The sequence below is a fragment of the Oncorhynchus masou genome, chromosome 26 (assembly GCF_036934945.1).
Source record: "Oncorhynchus masou masou isolate Uvic2021 chromosome 26, UVic_Omas_1.1, whole genome shotgun sequence".
NCBI lineage: Eukaryota > Metazoa > Chordata > Actinopteri > Salmoniformes > Salmonidae > Oncorhynchus > Oncorhynchus masou.
The window spans coordinates 19119738-19146067 of record NC_088237.1 but is presented as its reverse complement, the minus strand read 5'-3'; the positions used below and the strand labels follow the sequence as shown (position 1 = coordinate 19146067).

The following is a 26330-nucleotide window of genomic DNA, read 5'->3' as shown; positions in this document are numbered from 1 at the left end:
AAAGAAATCCAAGGGGAGAGAATCTGATCCTTATGTATTTATTCAGGCAGTAAGTGTCTGATGTGATCATCTCTGATGTTCTATAGCAGCATGACTCAGCATGTTCAGCATGTCAGCCAGGGCAGAAAGGTATTCCAGCTCTGTGTGTGGAGGGGAGGGAGGTAATAAGAAGGCAGCTAGGTGCTTTTCTACTTCAAAGTGTGTCCCCCCACTACGGGGCATTAACCGAGAACATGTGGGTGTCGTGTTTTGAAACTAGGCGAGATGTGTGTGTGTGTGTCAGTGTGTGTGATGGAAAGAGGGCTTCAGGGGAGGGACAGGGGGTGGGTATATACTCCTCCAGAGAGCAGCAATGAGAGGAAGAGACAGAATCACAGAGAGAGAGAGAGAGAGAGAGAGAAAGCGAGAGAGAGAGAGAGAGCAGAGAGAGAGGAGAGAGAGAGCAGAGAGAAGCGAGATGAGAACGAGGAGTAGAGAGCAGAGAGAGCAGAGAGAGAGGAGAGAGAGAGCAGAGAGAGAGCAGAGAGAGATGAGAGAGAGGAGAGAGAGAGCAGAGAGAGCAGAGAGAGAGAGACAGCAGAGAGAGAGAGAGCAGAGAGAGGGGAGAGAGAAAGCAGAGAGAGGTGAGAGAGAGAGAGAGAGAGCAGAGAGAGAGAGAGCAGAGAGAGTGAGAGCAGAGAAAGGGAGAGAGACAGCAGAGAAAGAGTGGCACAGTTTGCTCCTGCAGCGCTGCAAGGACAGACTGCACTGACAGAGGAGGACACACACACAGCCCAGCCTGAAGAGAGACATGTCTACATAACAGGACCATCAGCACACAAATCATTTCTGGACACTGACAGCAACACAGAACACAAATAGATGCCAAGGACTAGCACCTCAAAACAACCTCACCCTCACAGAGAGGGAGGTCACAGTTTGAAGGTGGAACAGTTTGAAGACGGACACAGTAAAGGTGAAGGAAGACATTTGTTCAGGAAGAGACCAACTAAAACAGGAGTAATCAACGGTATCATCTACTCTCTGCGATCTATCTCTTGGAAGTGAAAAGGAGAGACTTTACAGTACAGGGCATTGGGCTGTGCTGCTCTGCCTTCAACACTCATACCCTTCTGTGCTGCTACTGCTGCTTCTGCTGTTCTAAACCAGGCTACATCAGACAGAGGTACGCTGAAGGTAGCAGCTCTGCTCTACACTAGCTAGCTGTACTGCACTGACTGACTGGTTGACTGACTGACCATGAGTGAGTCGAAGAAGGGTGATCTGGCTATCCGGGATAAAGCCATCCTGGGCCAGCAGAGGCGTCTGAAGCAGGCCACCCAGTTCACACACAAAGACTCAGCCGACCTGCTGCCCCTGGATGGGCTCAAGAGACTGGGCACCTCCAAAGATCTGGTGAGTGGCTGTCAATGTCCCATTGGGCTATTCTTTCTGTTATAGGCAGTACTGTCACTTACATGAGTTCTATTCATTAAGTCACCGTAGCAAAGTGTTTTGTAAGGGAAAATGTCTGTTTTCTGTTGTAGAATGTTTTACTACAGTGTGCCCTGCTCTTATTGAACATTTTCCGATAGTCCCTCCCTCTAACAGTCTTTTGTCTTCTGTTTGCTGTCTTACGACCCTGGTCAGTGGCTGTCTGAAAGCCCCATTAGATCACACTCTATTGCTTGTACTGTGTCACTTTGACTCTTAGTGGTGGTGGCTAATGATGGCTAAATACATTTTGGATGAGACTTGGCAGATGGAAGATGTTGAAATGAGCTTGTTTGGATAGTTAGTTGAAGAGGCTGTCCTCTGTTTGCCACCAGCTGCTTGGCATTGTTGGTGATTTGGGGACCTTTGGGAGACAAGTTGAAAGACATGAATGTCGTCACAGTATTCTGACAACACTGGGGTCAACGGTTGGCTGAATCTAATGATGATTTACTAGGTTTAAAATGCCGTGTAAAGTAAATGTACTAAGTCTGCGACTAATGAGGTGGACCCTTGATTGACTATGATATTGCTCTGTTCTCTTGATGGCGTCGTCAAAAATGAGTTGAATATCAACACCATGCTGCTTTTCTATCAAACCTGTGGTGTTCCTATCATGGATCTACCGTTCACTGTTACCACTGCAGCATCAACTGCAATTTACATTATCTGGCGAGGTGTCAAGAGAAGAGGGTAGGCCTTGTAACCGCATAGAAGATGAAAGACTCGATACAGTAGGTACAGTAGATGAGAGGACTGCCTGTCAAACCCTGTCAGTGAACATGGAGCCTCAGAGACACAGTGTGGCCCTCACACGTCTCCTCCATCAGTACACTAGCTATGAGGTCAGAGCGACAGAACAAACAGAGCGAGGCAAGTTAGATTAAGATGCAGGCGCACACCCCACCCACGCAGCCACCCACGCAGCCACCCACATTCTTCTAATCAATGCATGACACACTGACAGACCACACTGTGAGACAGACCGACAGTCCCTGTTATGAAGTGTCCGTCCATCCCCCACCATACTCTCACCTCCTGCTCAATCAGCCCAAACTACCTCCCTGAGTCCTCTCTCCCCCAGTCCTCCTCTATGGACACAAGGGCTTCCTGTGATAATGGCTTCATTGCCCCACTGTCAACTCCTGACACAGTCTTGATTAGATGGCTGCCTCACAAATTCCCAGAACGCACTCCAAGAATCTCCAGAATGACTGGAGAGCATCAGAAGTGTGTGTGTTTACACTGTCTGTGTGTGTGTGTTTAAACTGTGTGTGTGTGTGCATGCGTGTGTGTGTGTCAGTGTGTGTGTGTCTGTGTGTGATTACACTTTGTACTTAAAGCCAGCTTTCACAGAAGACAGCAGCAACATCTCCATGACTAACTTCCATCTCTCTCAACCCTCATCTCACGTTATATCGAAATCTCATATCGAAATCTATTTTCCTTTGCTCTCAGAGTTGAATTCTCTCACACGAGCATTGTGGGAGGATAACAAGCTGTTATTTAGAGCGAAATTAAATATTTGTTGAAGCCTGTCTGGTGCTCTGGATTCTGTTCACACTCTGAGAAAATATGAAATCCCTATGCAGTGAGAGAACCTGGAGGTAACTGTCTCCTGCATCCTAAATGGCCCTCTATGCCCTACACACATAATGCTCTGCGCAAAAGTAGTGCACTATATACAGTAGTAAGTCAGGTGCCATTTCGGATTCACCCATGGTGTCTGACTTGTAAACGAGCTTCTCCATTCTTCTGAATATAAAGAAGCAATATTCAGGGGAATATTTTATTACAATGGTGACAACAAGAGAGGATGATGCCATTGACACACTCAGGCTCTTCAGTGTATTTACAGTCACATGTTTAACTTTATAAGATGTAATGCAGTCAGAGCTGAATCTGATCCTTTCTGCATCAGCTTCAACATGCAGACCACATCTGCTGAATGGCAGCATTTAATTCTACGACCTTACTGGGATAAATCCCTCTTATGCTAATACCAATTATCTGCTCATAGGAAAGAGAAAGGAACTCTGATTCATACCTCATTTGCTAGAAACCCCATTCGATGGAGGAAACAGGCCACAGGGGTTACAGAATGATTTGCATGTCATCTCACGGCCCTGCATCACATTGTAATGGCCTCGGAGCCTGGACGGCAGAACGCCAGAGAGGCAGCCATTGTTACAGCTCCCCCGCCGTGCCTCGCTCTCCGTACTGGCTGTCAAAAGCAATCACGCTCCAAGTGAAGACATGGCTAAAGTGAATTGTAGAAGAGCAGCAGGAGTGTCCCTAAGGTGCGTGGGGCTACTCTGAGACCAAACAGAAGCCAGCTGATAGGCAACAACAGGGTAGTGATGTCACCTCACAGCTGAATAGACCGACAGTATGTGTGTATATGTGTGTGTGTCTGTCCTTCTGAAATAGTGTTCATATCTCAAGAATGCTCTATTGTCAGTCTCATGGGTTCCTTCCCCTATTGAGGAATGATGAAGACATTTGTCCTCATTATCATTCTCAAGTCATTAAAATAGAACTATTCCTGGTGTAAAAGCACACATTGAACCACGCAGGGCTTCTTTAGATGTACCCTGGTTTGCCCCTCCGCTTCAGCTGAGCCAGTACATCATTCAACAGTATAGAGCCAGTTATATGAGTGAATGTGCTTTGGTTTCTCTCTCTCTCTCGCTCTCTCTCGCTCTCTCTCTCGCTCTCTCTCTCTCTCTCGCTCTCTCGCTCTCCCTCTCTCCCTCTCTCCCTCTCTCCTGCTCTGGTAATCATCCTATACCAGAGCCAGGGAGCAGTGAGCATGAAAAGGGCAAAGACAACCCACCATTCAATCGCAAGAGCGAGGGAAGGGAAAAGCAGAGTGGAGGAAGTGTCTGGACTTGGTGTCTGGGTGTCTGGACTCACTCACTCAATGTGATCCCTTGACATGTCCTTAAGAAGTTTGAGAAAAGTGCTCTAACTCTGACTGTGGAGGGCCATGGTGAATTGATTCAGGAGACATCTTAGGAAGGTTCTAGTGATTACCATTAGAACCCAGCACTGAGCCAATAAGTCCGGCTGACGAGAGCGGAGGTGAGCTCCCCTCTGACTTCAGCCAGACGAGGACCCTTCTCTCTATCCCTCCACCCTCTCTCCACACTCTATTCCTACCTGTTTCTCTCTCTCTGCTCTGCACTCTCTCACCCTCCCCACTCTCTCTCATCCACTCTCTCCCTCTCTCAGTTGGCAGAAGCTTTGATGGGCGGCAACAGACAGACAGCCGCCTAAAAATACCTGGGTGAAACAGAAAGGCACAGAGACCGAGGGGATGGCAGAGGGAGAGATCGAGAGTAGAAAGAGAGAGAGACAGAGAGGGGAGGGAGAGAGAAGAGAGGAGAGAGAGCAGATGTGTCGCTGGCTACACCCTGATGGTTTGTATGACAGGAAGCCAGCGGCTGGGGACCTTGATCCAAATGGAAAAGCAGGCATTAGCAGAGTCATGTGACTTCAGCCATGACAGAGAGAGGAGCCTGTTGCAGTCAGATAATTAGCCCACGTGGCAATTAGGCTCTAATCTCTCAGAGAGTGAGAGAGTGAGAGAGAGAGAGAGAAAGAGGACATGCCATGACAAAAGGGAGGGAGGGAGAGAGAAAGAGAGAGAGCATCATAGTGACCGGTTTGAACTGGAACACTGTGGTCGTGTTCCGAGGGAGGTCACAGCAAGACGCTCATCAGCCGAATCAGCAGTCTGCAATATGTATTAAGAACACAGAGAAACAGTGTGTGTGTGTGTATATGTATGTGTATTTGAGGAGGGCTTGAAATTATGGTATTGGTATTGGTATTCATCAATAGTGTTATACAGTGAAAACAACACTCATATAAATATTATATGTCATGCCAATAAAAAAACAATTTCAATCTCTACTCCATACTTTCAGTACCAGAAAGGCGATGGGAAGTTATACTCTTTAGAATTACAGCCAATTGAAGAGAGAATTGATTTCTAGAGACCAACTAGGGGAGGGACAGGAATGGACAGGAATCTTCACATCCTTTGTACATGTTTAACCAACCATCACAAATCCCTATTTAAGATTCATCCAGTCATCATCTCTGCTGGCTGAAATGAATGATGGCTAATCATGATATCAGCCAATATAATCTCATCTGCATGAATGCTGATGGATGCAGACAAAGATTAGCCTAATTCATAGCAGGGATGCCAATTCCAAGTGAACCACTTAGCCAATAAAGACTACCACCCATCAGGATGCATTCACAACCATAAAGGTGTTGTATAGCACAATGTCTGACGTATGACTGCTACCTTATCCTAGGGGAGATTCAATAGGGGTAACTCCATATTTAGCGTGACAAATCAAAATGAATGCCTTGTATGATCTATTTGGCAAAACGAGACAGTTTTGCATGTACTTATGCTTTTGCCATTTGACGGTTGGCACAAAAGTGATGAGCGTGTCCACTGTGACAGCTGAAACTGAATAGATAATCAAGGTTTACTCGCGGTATTTGGTCGATATATTATTTTGTTGTTGTTGCAAAAGCCCTGAAATCATACTGCTTACCTCAGTGCTCCATCTTGTCTCTGAGGATGTCATGGCGAGAAAAGAGACTAGACAGACACAACATCAGACATTATTATAATCTTTATCTCCAAACAGGTTATTTTACAGCCACTTTCCTCCCGGTCCCTGGAACCAGACAAAAGACTAAGCACATCCGCCAAAGTGCAGCGCTATAACAGGGAATTGCATTTGAACTTGATAAAAAGGCCAGGGCACATACTGTATGTTAGTTCACAACCACTGCACACAGGCCGCTTGTTGTGGACAGAGGATCTGCATCCAAACAGTCTGACCTCGCTGTAGCTGCAGGGCAATCGGAACCTACAACAGCCAGCTGCCTCCTCACTCACATGGAGCAGGGGGAATTACATTGGGTACCCTGCTGTCAGCTTCAATCTGCTCTGCTCTTTGCCAGTCAGAGAGGAGCACCGAGGAGGGGAAGTAATGGGTAATGGAGAGTTTCTTTAACTGATTTATAATAATGGGATTTAAAGGAAGGTTTCTCATTGGGTGGGGAGGCAGGCAACCAGGCAACTCTTTGCCTCTCCTGTTTCTCTGTTTCTCGCTCTCTCTCTCTCTAAGTGTCAATGAGAAATATTTGTATTTCTTATTTTTTTTTTATCTCCTCCAAAGGACCAAACAAAAACTCCATAAATGTAAAAAGCAACACACTGGGACGCAGTCAGGTAAATCAGCAGTTCCACAGACTGTGTCTTTGTCTGAAATGACAGGGATACTATGGGGCTGTGATCAAAATAGGGAACAGGGAGCCATTTGTGGACGCAGACTGTGACTCCTCCCTCCAGACTGTGACTCCTCCCTCCAGATAAACCTTTAGTAGTTCACCCAAGGAAGCCCCTCCATCAGCCAGCCACACATTTACCTGGGTTCATTATCTATCTCCCTGTGTGTGTTTCGGTACACATGCTGTTCATTACAGCAGGAAGGAGCGGGGGGAAACGTGTTGAAGTACCCTTAATCATTGTTGGATTTAGATCAATTATCTGATGCTGCAAGCTTTGAGAAATGCAAATGAGAAAACTGCTGCAATTACGCCTTTTCTGTGTTGCCTTCAACAAGGCTGGCGCTGATGGAAGATAGAAGACAGAATGGCGGGGGTCAAACGAGAATGACACACTGCTGGTTTTCCAATGACATCTTTGATAAAGGGCTGCGGACATCGAGATAAACCCCGTCTCTATGGGTGTTGATAGCTGGGAAGGTGAGTGTGAGGTCAAAGGAACCACATGGGGCTTGATTTGAACGCTTGTCAGATATGACACAGTCAGAAAACACTGTCCACTTCGTTCCAGGACCATTATCTATTATAATAATAGATCACTATGATTCAGGCCCGGTCCAAGTGGTCCTGTTGATTGATGTGGAGCAGACGTCGAGCTGCTCATTGTGAAAAGACTATTCTGGGGAGGGCTCCTGTGGAGAGGCCTTCTTCACAGCTTGTGTCAGAGCTGACTAACACAGATCAGCCTATCAACTACATGATCAGCTAGAACAGAGGCTGGGTTGGGAGGACAATAACATACAGACTGGTAGCTTCTAAAGTACCCAGATGAATTGTGTAATGCCCAAACTAGTTGCTTTGGAACAATACAGAAGGATTTTTCTATCTAAGTTCCATGTCCTCTGGGAGTGATTGAATACCTCTCACATCCCGTATCCATTAACCTTGGTTGGACTATGAGAAAGCAACAGCAACAATATACTTTTGCCTTCGCACTGGTAGAAAACAGTGAAGGAGGGGAGAGATGGGAGGGAATGTGTATATGAATGTGTATATGAAGAGAGGAATACAGTGTGACCCCTAGGTGACCTCGAGGATGACAGGGTGTGTTACAGAGAGACAGATGTCAGTCAGTGTTGTGGAGCAGGAGGAAAGCCATTATATACACTGCACACGCACGCACACTCACACACGCACACACACACACACAGAGGAGTGCAGCAAGGTAGCTTAGTGGCTAGAGAGCTGGGCTTGTAACTGAAAGGTTGCAAGTTCAAATCCCCGAGCTGACAAGGTACAAATCTGTTGTTCTGCCCTGAACAAGGCAGTTAACCCACTGTTCCTAGGCCGTCAATTGAAAATATGAATTTGTATGATTGCGCAATCACAGTATTTTGGACAGTCAACTCTCTGGGGATTTGTGCTCTTCGTATCTGGGTGCAATACAATACAATACTGTGATTACAGGAGTGGGCCATGTAAATACTTCATTTATATGCAGAGATAGAAGGATACAAGGTACCAAGGCTATGAGGTTTTCTAATAATACGAACATACAGAGAAAATGTCAAATAACATGATTCATTATAGAAGTCTAAAATAAGTGCATCAGAGGTGGCATTGTAACACAACATAGTAATGAGGCTGTTTGTGCTGTGATGTCCTGCAGCTTCTCTCAGTAATAGTATTTTTAGAGGAGGCACTAGACTACAGACTCTAGGCTTCATACAGAACAGACACCTGCTCGTCTACTGAAGGTGTTGAGGAGGTCAAGGGTCACGTCTGTGTAAACTCTCACCAGACACTTGCTGTGTGACACAGAGCCTTTAGAGAAACTGCAGTCTCCCACAACACCAGCAGCAGAACCCACCTACAGATGTAGGATCTTCATTTGAGCCTCCTCTCCTAATGCAATCTTGCTGACTTTACAGTAGCCATCGCTCAGAGATTTTGAAATGAATCGTAGATAATGCTGAGTGAGAAAGTTACAGACACACAAATATCATACACCCCCCCCCAAATGCTGTTATTGTAATTGTCAGCATGTCTTGGGGGTTTGATATTTGTGAGTCTGCAACTTTCTCATTTTTCATGATTAATTCAGGACTATCCTTAATCACGGTACCATCCGCGTTAATGTAGAAGTGTTTAGAAACACATTCTATTTACAATAAAAGTGACTCCAAAATGACACAATAGATTATTTACCATTCATTTCTATTGGGCACAAAATGATCTGAAACGCAACCAAAACAACCAGTTAATGCATCCAACAAGTTTGTAGAGTCACAAGCTTGATGTAATCATCGCGTGCCGGGAATATGGGACAAAATACTAACCTTTTGACTACTTTAATACACATGAGGGAATTATCCCAATACTTTAGGTCCCCTAAAATGGGGGGACTATGTACAAAAAGGGCTGTCATTTCCAAAACGATTCACCTGATATGGATGAAAATACCCTCAAACTAAAGCTGACAGTCTGTATCTTAACCTCATAGTCATTGTATCATTTCAAATCCAAAGTGCTGGAGTACAGAGCCAAAACAACAACAAAAAAGCCACTATCCCAATACTTTGGAGTTCACTACATACAGTATACCCACTGAAGTCTTAGAAAAGTCTTAGAAAACAAGATTCCTGTTTTTACTTACCTATTCATTTGACCTTGATCATGTGGTTATCACACATACGCAGACCTGCTTCTGGGTGCGTGTGAGAGTGTGTGTGTGTGTGAGAGAGAGAGCTACAGTATATATGAGGGAGCGAGAGAGAGAGTGCATATAAGCCTGATTACAGTGTCAATAAGCCCTGTAACAGAGAAGCCTGTCCAGAGAGCACTTCCTCCCTGATCAATAGAACACCTACCCACAGAGGTATACAGAGGCCTGATACGATCTATTGTGTAAGCCAGTATGAGAGCACTGACCAGTAATCACTTTGACGGGCTGACAGGGAGAGCTGGAGCACAGGGTGAAATGAGCCCAGGAGGAGACTGACAGACAGACAGCTCGGCTCTGATATGCTCTGATGTTGTGGTCATTACCTGAAACCTTCAACACCTCAACTGAACTCACAGTGAGGCCCCAAAGGTGTGATTTGAGACCAGCAACTGTGTGATACAAGCAGAACAACTGTTTTGTAGGCTACATACTGTACAGACATGCACAGTGCAGATAAAAACACATCAAATTGGAGGCGCGCCTACACACATAAGCGCGCACACACGCTATTTACAGCTAACGATGTGCCTTTGGCATAGAGACAATGGATGTTTCCATCACGTCAGTAGCAGCATCGTTTTTCAGCAGCAGTTATATCTGAAATGACCGACATCCTCCTTCTGGTGAATTGATGCTGTTGGTTTTGCTGGTGTTTGCTGACCTTCTGTTCACTTCGAACCACATGGCCTCTTAGAAAAACTATTTCCATCTTTCTCTAGTGACTCCCTACTGGAAAACAATTAGCTTACCATGAGGCTCTGGAGCTCAAAATTCTATTAATTTTAGATTTATCACATGAAAATAATTGTTCAACTCGGCCATTGCCCACCAGTTGTTTTGAAATGGTCTTGTTTCTTGTTTGTCATCCAGGCAAGTATCAAATCATAAAACAACAGTTGCCTTAATATCGCTATGGAATGGGGTTGGTCTGAGTAAATGAACATGAAAGCTATACAGAACACTAAGATAGAAATGTATCATATTTAAAGAACTCTCTGTCCTGAAGAATATGGAATCATCATAACATTCTAACATTGAACATCAGCCAATTTGTTCTATTACATTTTTAATTTAACCTTTATTAAACTAGGCAAGTCAGTTAAAAACAAATGATTATTTACAATTACAGCCCACCAGGGAACAGTGGGTTAACTGCCTTGCTCAAGGGCAGAACAACAGATGCTTACCTTGTCAGCTCAGGGATTCGATCCAGCAACCTTTTGGTTACTGGCCCAACACTAACCACTAGGCTACCTGCCGCCCCTAGTTGGTTCTCTTTTCTATTTATTTACCATTCCAGGTCTACTGTGCACTACCTATTAAAACTAAAAGACCTATTAAGACTAAAAAGCACTTTCAATGGAGATTCTCTAGTGACATCCTTTTGAGTCACCCTGCCCCCATCCCAATGGACATTTATCATTGCCACAGTTGTAATATGTATTATTTATTATTGATTCTTATTACATTTTTATAGTTTTTTTCACCTTGTCACATTGTTGGATCCTGGAGCGCCATCGTTTCACTGTACCCTGTAATTACATCTGCAACAATGTATATGTGACTATTAAACTCTCTAATCTCGTCCAGGACTAGGATTAACCCATTGAAAATGGTGTCTGACATCCCTCTACCTGCCCTGTCTCCTGGTTACAGCAGCCCCACAGCATCGTGCAGCGCCGCCTCATGGCGGGAAACATCACACAGCTGCGTGGCGAGGCCCGCGTGGGGAGACCCTCGCCCCTGGTCGACAGCAAGGAGGGGGGCGCCGGCGACACAGAGGAGAAGAGCGAGAGCACGGCTGACGACTCCACGGAGGAGAGGGATTCGCCAGAGGAGAGCGAGAGGAGCCTAGAGACGAGGTCGGACGAGGAGGAGGACAGCAGCGAGGCCGGGGGGAAGACAAGCAGCACGGCTGGGAATGATAAAACAGAGGAGGGGAGGAAGGAGAGGCAGAGGACGGAGAGGCATCTCACTACCCTGCTGGTCCAGTGCAAGGTACGCATCCTTCCTTCAATTTGGCCTCATGGGTTTTTTATTCACCTAAATGAAATCTCAGATACTATTCAGTTCCATTCCATGTGAAAATAAAAGAGGAGTGAAAGGGAGAGATAAAGGGATAGGAGGAGAGAGAAGCACTCAGAGACCACAGTGACTCATCATTTATCCAGATGATGCATTCCCTCATTGTATTTCACTCGCTTTCATCAATTCTTAATGGCTTTAATGCTAGGGTTTGTAGAGTACCCATATCGGGCCCTCTGTGCCCCTCAGACACTCTCGTCACACTGTGTCTGTGGCTAAATGAAGAGCTAACGTAACACACTGTAACAGCGACTCCTCCACACGCAGGATCAACAACAGCCTCATAATGAAGTCAACACACAGTTGAAGACCCCATCATACTAACATCACAAGATAATCATACGAACAACATTGGTGGAATCAATCTATATGCAAGATGGGAAGACAAACCAGTGACGCAAATGCATTGAGTTCACTGCCAACATCATTTATTTCAGTGAATGAATAGCATTCAATTAAATTCTGACTCCGTATGTTCAGGCTACATTATTTCTGCACACAACCCACTGACAACCCACCTACTGCAACGTAATAATTGGACTAACTATAAAACACCATACTGCACCCACCCACAAGTATTGGTTGTCTGGAACACAGGTTCAGACTGGTGAAACAACACCTACATACACGAGACTAACCAGGCATCAACTCCACCGAGAGGTACGGAAATATACCCCCAATTAAAGGAGTTTGACCCTGGCGGCAGAGACGACTGTGTACTTTCCCTCCTCCAGATCACCTCACCTGAGTCACTCTGTAGACCAAGGATGACTGCCACACAACAAACACCCACTCAGTTGCATCCTTTCTGACTGATGTCATGTCATCGCAAGGTAGTGTGGTGTGTATTTCCAATGTCCCCAGTGTATTTCCAATGTCCCCAGTGTTACCTAGCAGCATTTAACTGACTGGCTTTCTGAATCACACCTGCCTGAATCATACCTGTGAGAGCATTCAAGGTTCCAACAAATCAATGTGGTTTGGAATAGATGGAGCTTTGTTGATGAACTCATACACGTACAGTGCCTTCAGAAGGTATCATACACCTTGACCTATTTCACATTTTGTTGTTACAGCCCGAATTCTAAATGGATTAACTACAATAATTTTAACTACAACCAGGCACAGCCAGAAGAGGACTGGCCACCCCTCATAGCCTGGTTCCTCTCTAGGTTTCTTCCTAGGTTCTGGCCTTTCTAGGGAGTTTTTCCTAGCCACTGTACTTCTACACCTGCATTACTTGCTGTTTGGGGTTTTAGGCTGGGTTTCTGTACAGCGCTCTGTGACATCTGCTGATGTAAGAAGTAATTTATAAATACAATTGATTGATTGACAATAAAAAAATCTCACCCATCTACACGCAAAACCCCATAATGACAAAGTATTATTTTTTTTAATGTTTACAAATGTATTTAAAATCAAATACAGAAATATCTCATTTTCATTGGTATTCACATCCGAGTTAATACTTTTTAAAAGCACCTTTGGCGGCGATTACAGCTTTGAGTCATCTTGGGTATATCTGTATCAGCTTTACACACCTGGATTTGGGGATTGTCTCCCATTCTTCCTTGCAGATTTTCACAATGTCTGTTAAGTTAGATGGGGAGCGGCGGTGAACAGCAATCTTCAAGTCTTTTCACAGATTTTCAAAGGGATTCAAGTCTGGGCTTTGGCTGGGCCACTCAAGGACTTTCACATTCTTGTTCTGAAGCCAACCCAGCATTGCTTTGGCTGTATGCTTGGGGTCATTGTCCTGTTGGAACATAAATCTTAGCCCCAGTCTAAGGTCATTTGCACTCTGAACCAAGTTCTCATCAAGGATTTGCCTGCTGTCATGTGCTTTTTTCTTAGGAGTGGCTTCTGTTTAGCCACTCTCACATAAAGACTAGACTGGTGAAGTTCTGTAGAGACGGTTGTCCTTCTGGCAGGTTATCCCTTCTCAGCCAAGGAACTATAGGAACTCTCAGCCAAGGAACTCCACTGTCAGAGTGGTTCTTGGTCACCTCCTTCTTGCCCGGTTGCTCAGGTTGGTCAGACAACCAGCTCTAGGCAGAGTCTGGGTAGTTCCATATTTTTCAGTTTCCCAATGCTGGTGACCACTGTGGTCTTGGAAACTTTCAACACTTTATACCTTTCCACAGATATATGCCTCATCACATTTATATAACAGAGATCTACAGACTTCTTGTTAATAGTTTATGCTCTAACATGCACTGTCAACTGTGGGATCTTACAGTATATAGACAGGTGTGTTTTATTTCTATATCTTGTCCAAACAATTGAAATGTCCACAGGTGGACTCCATTCAAGGGGTGTAAATACAGTACCAGTCAAAAGTTTGGACACACCTACTCATTCAAGGGTTTTTCTTTATTTGTACTATTTTGTACATTGTAGAATAATAGTGAAGACATCAAAACGATGAAATAGCACATATGGAATCATGTAGTAAACAAAAAACTATTGAACAATTCAAAATATATTTGGTATTTTAGATTCTTCTAAGCAGCCATCCTTTGCCTTGATGATAGCTTTGCACAGTTTTCTTAATTTGTGCCCTTGAAAACCAAACCCAGAATCAAACTGAAAACACATTTGAAACCTTTAGACATGCCTCCTCGTCCTTCATTTCAAAATGTTAAGTATCAAAAGAAAATGTCAACGGAGTTGAATTTCATAGTGTTTTTTATTAACACCATCATTTGCCAAGTGCAAGATGAGTTATGGTATGCTGAGATAAGTTCATGAAGTGCCATATGAAAAGAGAGCTATAACAAGGCACAATAAAAGCATTCATAAATCATTATCCGTACGCATTAGATAAACATGTATGAAGAGAGCTGTACAAGACAAGATATTAAAATAACAAGAATTTTGCAAATATAATCCGGTAAATGTGCATTTAAAGGAGAACTGTGAGACAAAAACGCACCAATCTAGAGTTATGCTTCAATAATAAGGTAGAGCTGACAGAGCTTTACAAGACACAAAATATATGTACTATTTTTTTAAAGTATAAGGCCCCTCGATAACACATAGATTAACATATTTGGAGCACATAGTTAGTCTGCCTGACTGGAACTCATCTACTATGCTTGGCAGCATATTGTGAAATAGAACCCCTTCAGTTTAGGGATAACATCAGCACAGAACTTCACATCAAAAGGCACATCAATAACAACCTGCTCGGATGGAGCCCAGACAAGCAGTTTGCATCTGTACGAATATTCAAAGATAAATACACAACTCAGAGGACTAAAGGTCAAGAGGAAATTCATTATCAATGGAAATAGTAGTTTTTCTCTAATGGGGAACTGAAGATTAATGGGTCAGGGACACGGGAGGAATTTCAGTCCATGTCTCATAGCTCCATGTGGCAAGTTCTCATTGGTCCGTATTGTCTATACTTTGAGCCTGAAACAGGATATTTGTTATTTGGCCAATTGGCCCAGTTTTATTGCAAGGAATTCTAATTGGTCAACCACAGGCTAGGGTTGGGTTATAAACTACATCCTGTCTCTTTGTTCAGAGGAGAAACATTGAGGACAGGGAAGAATAAACATCTGCCACCTACTTTCAAGCATAGCAACAATGATTTGTTCTCTTTGAATAAATATATTTTTCTCCCACTGATTTGCTTTGGGGTCTGTTATTGAAGAATAACATCAACTGCTAACATCTCTCCAGTCATGAACCATTTGCACCTGCATGTAGTACCCAGGGGCTGCATTAGGTTGCCGCTGGGGAACCCCATCCACCAGCTTCACATTGGTGAGTTTGCCAGAGAACAGTTCAGTCAGAGACTCACACTTTTTAATCAGAAGAGGACATTTGATTTCGAATAGCTCTTGAGAGTTTAACACTCCATCTGGGCTTGGAGAAAGACATGGCTCTCTGACACTCACTACTGTGCCTCTACTCTCCAGACTAAACCCGCAGCTCTCCATCCATGTGTAGGCCACCTGCTCGTTTTCCTTGCCATATGTGGTTGCGGAACCTGGGGGAAGAGATGCTCCCGCACAAAGTGGTCGGGATTTGTTGGGTTGCGCACACAAATCTTCTTTTCTGAGCTAGCAGTGATCCGAAGTTTACGTGCGTCATACAATGCATGGGAGACACTCTGTGCTTTAGTGGCCTTCTCCAAGCTGGCACATTTACACTCCTCCAGCTTAACATAAATGTCACAGAATGAAAAGCATTTCTGACACTGCATGTTAATGCCGTGTTCACCATAAGGCTGCTGTAGCTGTGTGGCTGCTGCTGGAACCTGACGACTGTTGAGTTTAGCTTTGATGCAGAAGGCACCCCACTGGATCATTGACCCCTTCCACAACGCACTTAATAAAAGTTTTGGGATGGTACGCGGGAGTTGGAGGTAGAGATGGAGAAGCGGCTGGGGTGATGTCAGAGAACTTGTCACTTGGTTTGTGACGTTTGAAACAGATCTCGCTCAACCTTTTTGGAGCTAAATTCCGCTGCGTCCCCAGAGTGCCACTGGCATTGCTCAACTGTACAGGACACCCCTGTCAATCTTCCATATGTAACGGATGTGAAACGGCTAGCTTAGTTAGCGGTGCGCGCTAAATAGCGTTTCAATCGGTGACATCACTTGCTCCGAGACCTTGAAGTAGTAGTTCCCCTTACTCTGCAATGGCCGTGGCTTTCGTGGAGCGGTGGGTAACGATGCTTCGTGGGTGACTGTTGTTAATGTGTGCAGAGGGTCCCTGGTTCATGCCCGGGTATAGGCGAGGGGACGGTCTAAATTTATACTGTTACACAGCATTCTGCACCTTCAACAAAACACCACTGTTAGAATAGTCAATTAAAGTACAGAACACTAGTTTACATGGTGTTCACAGCTGACTAGTTTACACAGTCTCCTTTTAACTGGTAGGTTTAGGTTATGCTGGTAATTTCCTATTAAATTGTAAAACTCACTGTGATTCTGTACCTACCTCATTGCCATTCGAGACTAAACTGATATACTTACACAATGAGCCATTGAAACCAAAAAGTGTGTATGCATGTTGTACTAGTTAACGTTCTGGTCAGTGATATGGTATCATCACAATTAGTTAGTAACTAGCTAACGTCAAACGTATCAGTCAAAGAAAGGGTTATGATAAACAAAAAGACAGCGAGCGAGCTACCTTCCATAGTATTGCAGCTGCATGCCCGCAAGACTTCCCCTGACCTGCAACACAACAACACCCTGCACTCTCCACCGTACCAACAGATGATATAAGAATCCAGGCAGAATGATGGTGTGTTTTGCTCTGGCTGGGCTGGGCATCTGCTTTGAGGAACAGCAGGTTGTCATCCTCAAGACAGTGAATAATAGCTCCTCACCTCTGACCCATCCACACCGAGAGACGAGACAAAATAATTGAAGATGTCTTTCTGAGGCGATATTCGGCCATTTTTTCATATCGTCCTCCCACTTGAATAATCCGCGGATGTGGCACAGACTTGCCATTTGATTTGGCTTTGAAAGTTTTTTTTTGTTGGTATGATCCCACGACATTTTGAGCTAGCTAGCTAACGTTCGCAAAAAGGCAAGAACGTCACAACGGAAGTACTCCACAAAACAGAACGTTTGGACATTGTTTTCTTTCCGGGTTCATAAATAAGGTGAATACATAAGCAATAAGGCCCGAGGGGGTGTGGTATATGGCCAATATGCCACTGCTTAGGGCTGTTCTTAAGCACGACACAATGCGGAGTGCCTGTGTAGCCGGTGCTATACTGCACCACTGTAACTCTGCGTTGTGTGTGGTTGATTGAGACTATAGACGTAGACTTTGGAGATCAGGTAGTTTTAATCAAGCAGAACTGACTCTCTGCATCCTGCATCTGCATCCAAAAGGAAATAAAACATTTGTAGAGCACATATGTTCTGAGAATCGTCGCCTCTTTCTACAACAGATGCACAATAGGAGGGACTGGGATCATTCGAGGAGCTAGCCATCGTTCACACATACAATAGCCTGCTAATACCTTTGAATTCAGAATGTTGAAATCATCCTAAAAAGTACAATTACAAGTGTATCTTAACAATACCATCCACTTATGAGTAACCTCTAAATATACATCATTATTCATGAACAAAACACTGTGTGTATGACTTTGTACTTAAAAGAATCAAACTTTTCTGAAGACAGAAAAAGCGTGCCTACCTCTCTCGGTGCATCAAAATGATTTGAGCACGCTGGGCAAAACGTAAGTACACACTCCCCTTCTCCCAGGATGCAGGCATGCATAACAAATCAACACAACATATTAATATATGCACCTGGTGAAATTCACATAGTACTTTAACAACTGTGACACCTGGACTCAGCCCATAGCTGTGGTATAGTGGCCATATAGCACAAACCCCTGAGGTGCCTTACTGCTGTTATAAACTGGTTACCAATGGAATTAAAGCAGTAAAACTAAATGTTTTGTCATACTTGTGGTATACGGTCTGATGTACAATGGCTTTCAGCCAATCAGAATTTGGGGCTCAAACTACCCAGTTTATATTTCGTATTTTGGCGAATGTAGTACGACAACCGGGAACTTTTGGCATACTAACTATATCCATACTATTACCAATAAGCATACTATATATTCAATTTATGTCACAAGTAGTATGGTTAGTGCGGTTAGTATGAGTATTCGAGCACAGCTACTGTGTATGTGTTTGAAGTGAGTGGTTCGCCTGGGAACATTCCATGGGGATCAGCTTATCTTTGATCTTGTTTGTTTAATTAATTTTTTTAAGCGGCTAAAAGCTCCATAGTTACCCATTAATTCCGGAGCCATTTTTAAACATCACAGAAAGGGAGGAATTTTTCACCACTCAGGCAGAGACAAAAGCACACGTTTGCAGGCCTTCTGAGAAGCCTGGCCGTGAGAAGCCTGCAGGGATTAAGGGGGGGGAGCTCAACTATATTGTGTGTCGGGGACTACATTTTTACACCCAGCCACAGCAACGGGATTTGATGTCCTAGTGGGCTTTAATCTAGGGGGTAAAAATGCCCTAGAGCCAAGTCGATGTATGTGTGATACAAAGTGAAAATATGCTTTCTCAGGATGTTTTATCCATCCATACATCTAGGATTCATTTATCCACCCATCCAACTTTTATCCACCCATCATTCATCCATCCACCTATCCAACCATTCATTCAAAACATGGTGGATGTTAGAGAAGGCTTGAGATGAGGTACACTGGCTCAGAAACCACAAAGTAGTACTGCTGACACAGCGAGAACACAGAGGTTATGTCACTGGGTTGTGTTAACTCGTGTTCAGGGAAGCATATCATTATGTGTCCACTCGGTGTCGTTCCCTCTCCATCGAGAGGGGGCGGGTGTGACATCTTGTTCCGTTCTCACAGATCCACCATACGCTGTGAAGTGTGAACATGTTTTAAATTCTCCCTCCATAGTTGCGTGTTTTCACCAGCATTGCCTGTTCTCCCTTCCACTCGAAGAAGTGTGATTTGTCATATTCTAATAAGAGCCTTAAGATTAACAACAGAAACTTCATTATAGAACATTTTACATTTATATTTTAGTCATTTAGCAGACACTCTCATCCAGAGCAACTTACAGGAGAAATTAGGTTTAAGTACCTTGCTCAAGGACACATCGACAGATTTGTCACCGAATCGGCTCGGGGATTCGAACCAGCTCTCTTTCTGTTACTGGCCAATTGCTCTTAACCACTAGGCTACCTGCAGTCATTAGAATCTGCCGCAATGTCTGCTTCCCCTTTACCGTGAATCACTGCAATGTGACATGAAGTGTCCTACGGCAGAACCACTGGGAGATGTGGAGGAGGATAAAGGACCACCACCCTGGCTGAACACACACACACACACACACACACACACACACACACACACACACACACACACACACACACACACACACACACACACACACACACACACACACACACACACACACAGGCTGGATGACAGGAAGTGAGACAGATAGGATGCTTTAGGTACCCAGGAGAAGACAGCACTGCTGATCCTCACTTCAGAAGTGTTGTTTACTGTTCTATGGTTCTGGCTCAGAAGACAACATCATGTTGCTCTTGTACAGAAGATGTTGCCCTTGAGCATAATGGTTTTGGACGAACACTATTTGAAGAATATTCCGCAGGCTCTGCTGATTGGGCTAATATTCCACTGTCTAGTAATGCATTCAGGATGATAGAAGCATGGAGAGGCCTCAGATAACATGGGATCATCATCTTTTTCAGAAAACAAGCACAGTCACGTGCTCTAATGGTTGAACTAATAGTCAACACATCCACTGGAGTGAGACTAATGTCATAGGTGTTTTTTTCTAAAACAGTCATGGCTGGTTTGGTATTATCTCTAACCATGAGGCAGAATAGTCCTGCATCATTAGCACAGGCTTCATGGTGTAATAGTCTCTGACTCAGAGAGAGGATCAATACAAATGTGATTGCATATAAACAACTATGCCAAACCTAGAAAACGCCTAGTCTTAAACACTACTTGTAATTGGTTGGGAAATGTGGCTTAATAATGGACTACTAGCACAAATATGACCAAAACTCTAGAGTCGGTAAGCCTTTAATTCAGACTTTATATCGTAGTTTGGCAGTTTTACAGGCAGGCACTTGGCAGGCGTAGCAGAGCTGTTGGGACCCATTTGATGAAAAGCCTTTTGTAATCAAACAGATCTATTTTACTAAAGCCGCAGGACAAATATACGTGTTCCTGTCTGCTGTTCTCTCCTTTGTGGGAGTATAAGTGTGTTAACTATACACGTACACTGTCAGTTAACACTGTAGTTGTTCTGCTGTGTTTCCACAGTGCTGTGACACTGAGGTGAAGGCTTCCATCAACACCGGGAGTCAACACAACCGCATCTCCAGCTCCTGTTGCAGGAGGCTTGGGTGAGAGGCCTCATTCTCCCTCGCTATCTCTCTTTCTCCGTCGACCTCTACCACACCCACGAATACCACACCCATCACATAACACTCCTGGGTCCAGGTTTGCCAACCAGCACCGAAGTACAGAGTGCCAACACACACATTTGAGTTCCACAGGCACTCACACAACCACAACCAACATCAGACTGCATCAGCATCAACAAACTGGCCTGTGAGAGACAGAACAAAGTAGCGTCCTAATAACCTCTACCATGGCCGTGTTGTGTGTTGCCAGATTGGATCCCACCCAGGAAGGTCCACCCTGTGAGCAGGCAGAGGGCCGGGGCTCTGTGAGGGGCCTGCAGCTGCAGCTGGGCAGACAGAGTGTCCAGGTCTCTGCCCACGTCACCGGTAAGGAAGGGGAGACCACACATTACGTCACATAAACATTTAAAGCAACGTTGCAGCCAGTTGTAATGACTGTCAATGAAGCAAGAGAGAGTCCACTCATACAGGGTAGGAATACAGGTGTTATGATAGTGTCAATGAAACACTTTTGTTTTTCTTTCTCCGTTAACATACAGACTGTGGCAAACAAAATTGAATTGAATAATACTATGGATTGGACAAGTACACCAGATTACATAAATCGCTGGGGTTAAACAGTAATGTTCCTGTCAGTGATCAATACAAACCGTCTGGGTGCTCTCTCACAATGACCACAAGCCATTTTCCACACCATCAAGATTACTTCCCTTTACCAATGTCAATACAAAACCCCCTGGTAAAACCCCCCCCCAACGAATCAGTGCCTAGACCCAACACTGTGTTGCATGTAGGCACTGATCATTAACAGACAGTAATAGATTTGCTTACTGGCTGTGTTATTCCTGAATGCTTGCTCTAAAAAGTCAGCTGTCTTAAAAGGTGTTGGAGATGCGCTTGGCAGCCAATGTGTGTGACAGCGTGTGTGTCTGTGAGAGAGTGTGAGTATGTGTGAGAGAGTGTGAGTGTGTACTCAGTGTGCAGCATGTGCTCCTGACCTTTCCTATTCAGCAGCCAGGGTCAAATCACAAAGACAAATAACACTGAGCAAGCAGGGAGAGATTAATATCTTAATGGTTGAACACACACACACAGAGCATGCACGCGCACACACACACACACATATGCACACACACACACACAAGCACACAACGCAGATGGGAGAATTGAGAAGTGCTGATGATTTCTGTTAGATTTGAGCTCATTTATACAGTGTTAATTAATCAGTCAGCAGGAGACACGGCAGATTAGAAATTCACTGTTTCTTATTCTGCTCCCTTTCTCTTTATCTCTCTCTTCCTCTCTTTGTCTCTCCTTCTCTCTCCTCACAGAGGATGAGGTTTTTGAGCTGTGCCTGGGTCTTCAGACTCTGCAGGAACTCAAAGTAAGTCCTCATTAGTGTCGCAAATATGTAAATGCTGTGTTTGATCTGCCATCCTCCCTAAATCTCCCCCAACTTGAACTTTACAGCTAATGAAAATTGCTGCTAAAAATAATCATAGGAAAAAGGAGGCAGACATTGAATGTAGCAATTAGATTATGCAGAGACCTTAGTAACACATTGAAGATGCCGGTTCCTATCAGAACACATCAAGTAATATCAGGTTAAAACAGAGATGGAGACAGACAGGTTTGTGTTGTGTTATCTGAGGGTTACGGCTGTCTGCTGGCGTTGCCTGGTGAGGACTGCAGGTGAAAGCAGACAGATAAGACAGACTTCAGATCAGCACATCTCACTGAGGTTTAAAATGCTGCCATTTCCCCAGGATATACCAGGAAATGACAACACAACGTGACAATCAACAAACAGAACAGGAGAGGAAAACACAAACAGAATTCTGTCTTAGAGGGTCTGAGAGGGAAAGTAGAATTAGGGATGAGACTAATTGCGACCATTTCTCACAGAGAATCTAATTAATTAGACTTTAAGATTACACTGGAAACCAGATCTCCGATTACGCAAAAGCACCCCCGGAGGATCCACGATACCAGGGCCAATTTCCCTTCCAAGTGCACCCAGTCTCAGTATTCTGCTCCCTCGGCAAAACTCAAGATGGGAACTTTAACTCAATTTAAATCATAGCTGAAAAGTTTTCAAAATATTCCTTAAATAGATCGGTGGCTTGGAAAAAAGGGTGAATCCTAATTGAATTATCACATATGCCTGCAAGGAAAGATACTCATACATTCTGATGGAGGAAGCCTGGAGTTCCAGTTATAGACAACTGTTAGAACGGAGACAAAATGTTCAGTTTAGTCCCTGGGCCATTCTGGTGACCTGGAAGTAAAACACAGAGCTCAGTGGAGTCTGTCATGCCCAATGGAAAGCAGAGAGCTAGACTCAGGTGCATCTCACAGCCATTGTGTGAATTGTGATCACATATGCATGCGCACTGGGGCATACTTAATGTTGTGCAACATTGCATGGAACCCCTCAAGAACCATTTGGATGGAAAAGTACAGAACTGAAAAGAGTAATGTGTCTCCCTTTAATGTCACCATGTGCAGACAGATTTAACTGCTATTTGGAGCAGCAGCGGCGACTTTTCCGAGGATATTGGTTTACATAACATTATTAACCTTCTGTTGTCTAAAATGGCACTTTGTTGGATGATGGCAGTACTACAAACAAATGGCGTTTCCATGGCACTGCACTCTATCTGTAGTAGAGTTGATGTTAAACCATGTTTTGACCCTATAGTCAGTCACGGTCACCCATCTGACGTCTCCCTTATCCATCCTTTATCTCTAGTGCTGTGTGGACCTGAGCAGTAGAGTCCTAAAGCTCCAGGGCTCAGGGGAGGAGCTGCCTTTCCTGGAGCCGCCATTGGTCAGCCAGTGCCATCACCAAGACAGCAATGAGAACATGTGACCCTGGCGGGTCACAACCTCAAAGCCGTCCCACACCCTCCTCTGATTGGCTGGCACTGTAAAAACATGATGCAGTCTGGGTCTGGACTGTCCAACCAGTGTTTCGCACTGCCAGCAACATGGTTGAGCACCCCAATTCTCTTCAGTTTACACCATTGTGTTTGTTTCTGTGGAATTAAGACATTACCATGATGTTACTGCTGTATTGAATTAGCCTAGTTTATGGAGTGGATGGAGCTCAAGGTTTGGGACGATTCTATGTAACAATCTTCATAATTATGTACTTAATCAAGGTGTTTTTTATCTGCCAGACAGTGCATCATTGTTCAATACACTCTTGGAAAAAAAGGAATCCAAAAAGGTTCTTTGGCTGTCCCCATAGGAGAACCCCTTCTGGTTCCAGGTAGAACTCTTTTGTGTTCCACGTAGAATCATCTTTGTAAAGAGTTCTACATCGATCTCAAAAGGGTTCTACCTGGAACCAAAAAGGGTTCTTCAAAAAGTTATCCTATGGGGACAGCCGAAGAACCCTTTTAGGTACCTTTTTTTCTAAGAGTGTACTGAAACATACTGAGGAGTCAGACGATAATTAACATTTGAAAATGAACATATTGTGATTTGGAAATATGAAATATTTTACGTTGATCATCAATTAAATGCCAACACTGTTTAAAATCAAAATCAGTTCAGCCTTGAGGAAAAAAATGATATCTCCCCTCACATCCCTTTACAGAGAGATAGTCTTCTAGATGTCCTCTCACACGTGCTCAAGAGAAACGGTGAGAAAAACAGGTCTTATGAAACCTTTGAATCTGCCTGTTAAAAAAATCTAATTGAGAGTCAGGACAGACAGGGAATTCTGGAAGAGATGTGAGGAGACTACTGCTACTCCTGAACTAACTGCCTTCAGCCAAGTGAAGACTCTCTCATCTATTTTCCCAAATGAAGAGTGCTCCTAAGAATGTCACAATGACCCCCATCAAAACTAATTCTCAATAATTCCACTTAAATGTCAATAGAGTCCTAGAGCTAGTTGTGTGTGTCAGACGGACAGCACAACAAAAAGATCCAAACAGTTCATAATTCCGCATTACTTTTTGTCAAAGTCTGGATGTTAGTGTTCCTGTGAGAGTGTGAGTTCTATTTACTTCTCCTCCTCCTCCCAGCTCCTCCTCCCAGCTCCGGTCAGAGGGAGTTGGCGAGACGGAGCCAACCCTAGCTGCCTTCCTTCCCTCGTCTTCTTCAGGGGACATTAATCACTCTGCTCTGAGGCTGCTCTCTGGGTCAAGGCCCTCATAGATGTTTGTTTAAGCATATTCTCTCTCTCCCTCTTAATTTTTGAAGTTCGGGAAACAAATCTGCTTGGTACATTTTTCCTCTTCTCGTTCGTTCCACTTTTGCTGACGTGCGTTATTCACTTTGACAAGCCTTGTTTGCTGATTTGGTATTTTACTAGGACCGGCGCAGCGGCACAGAATCATCATCAGGCCCCTGCTTGTTGCCTGACTGACAGTTTCACACTACAGGGTCGACTACAGGGCCGAAACGTACTGTGCTGGCTTGAATATTGTATTTTCTCATTATCCTTTGCAGCACGGTTCCAGTTACTATGGTGGAGTCGTAACGAGGCCAACCCAGTACTGTACAGCACGGCTTAGTTCAGTTTGACCCTATGGTGTGAATAAGGCATGTGAGAGAGCAAAAAGGCCACACTATAATCTTCCCATTAACATGAATTACACTCTGCCTTGATCCATTCGCATTGTTTGGACAATCGAGAAGCGCTTCAGACGCCCTCAGAAAGGTCTACATACTCTGCTTTTACCATCTGGACCTGTATTCAAAGAGTCTCTGAGTGTGGGGTTTCCACTAGATAGCACAGCCACAAAGTCAAAATTGGCTATATATCGAAAAAAAATAATACATGAAAACAAAAATTAGCTTGTTGGTCTTAATTCAAGGTTTGGCATAAGTTTTGCAGTGTGGTTACGGTTAGGTTTAAAATCAGATTTTTGGAAGAGACGTAGAAATAGGCTGGGTTTATGACTTTGTGGCTGTGGTAGTGAGTGAGTACCCTGGGTAGGTGCTGATATCGGATCAGTCATGCCTTTTAGAGCATAATGGATAAGATTACATGGACCTGATCCTAGATCAGCACTTCTACTCAGACTTTTTGTGAAGAAGGGCCCTGGACAGTGCCATGCTCTCGACTGTGTAACAATATCCATCTGACCTCTAGCTCTTTCTATGGAGGTCACCCACGAATAGATTGCTAATGTTTCGTACTAGTGTACTTCTTAATATGCTGTGCGATGGTAATCGATGTATGAAATACAATTATTTTTTGTGAACAGTATTTTCTCTGCCTATTAAAATATGTATTCTGGCTAGCTATTATGCTTGCAGTTTTTTATAGGACTAATCTGCACACATTTACTATGCCAAGACTAAGATGTGCCAGTCATATCTTGACAAATGCCTGATATGACACAAAAATAAGACTAAGCTAACAGTACAACCATTTATCTGCTCAAAACACATCAAACCACAAGCAGTATCACTAATATCCACCACCTGATCAACTGAGGATATGCAGCGCTAACTAAAACATGAGTCACTCTGCTGCCATTTTCTTTTTTTTAATAACCCACCTGTAGCCACGACATTCTCATGGTTGTGTTGTTGTGACGTCGTTATAAAAATACCCTTTTCTCATTGATGCAGCAGAGAAAGCAGATGTTCCCACAGCGAGGGACTGGGGGGCTGGAGGGATGACACCTCTGACTAGGGAGCAGGTCCCTGGCTGGCTGTGTCCCTGTGCTAATGCTGACATGTGTAACAGATATGATCGTACTACGGAACTCTTGCGTTGTGTTCTTCAACTGTCCAGCCAGGGATCCCCTGTT

At 44.1% G+C, this 26330-nt stretch overlaps 1 protein-coding gene across 1 annotated transcript; it reads left to right on the top strand.

The window, feature by feature from the left end:
- The first annotated feature begins 582 nt into the window (after positions 1-582).
- LOC135514966 (nuclear receptor-interacting protein 2-like) lies at positions 583-25818 on the top strand. The gene is made up of 6 exons (XM_064938730.1): positions 583-1395; positions 11177-11518; positions 20450-20532; positions 20804-20919; positions 21885-21937; positions 23306-25818. Exons 1-6 carry the CDS (start codon positions 1240-1242, stop codon positions 23423-23425), a joined length of 870 nt encoding a protein of 289 aa, XP_064794802.1. The 5' UTR covers positions 583-1239; the 3' UTR covers positions 23426-25818.
- Positions 25819-26330: the final 512 nt, after the last annotated feature.

Excerpts from the sequence above, each read along its gene's own strand:
- LOC135514966 (XM_064938730.1), top strand. The coding sequence starts at position 1,240 with ATGAGTGAGTCGAAGAAGGGTGATCTGGCTATCCGGGATAAAGCCATC. Across the intron at positions 20,920-21,884 it reads GGTCTCTGCCCACGTCACCG|AGGATGAGGTTTTTGAGCTG; the intron begins GTAAGGAAGGGG and ends CTCTCCTCACAG. Across the intron at positions 21,938-23,305 it reads AGACTCTGCAGGAACTCAAA|TGCTGTGTGGACCTGAGCAG; the intron begins GTAAGTCCTCAT and ends CTTTATCTCTAG.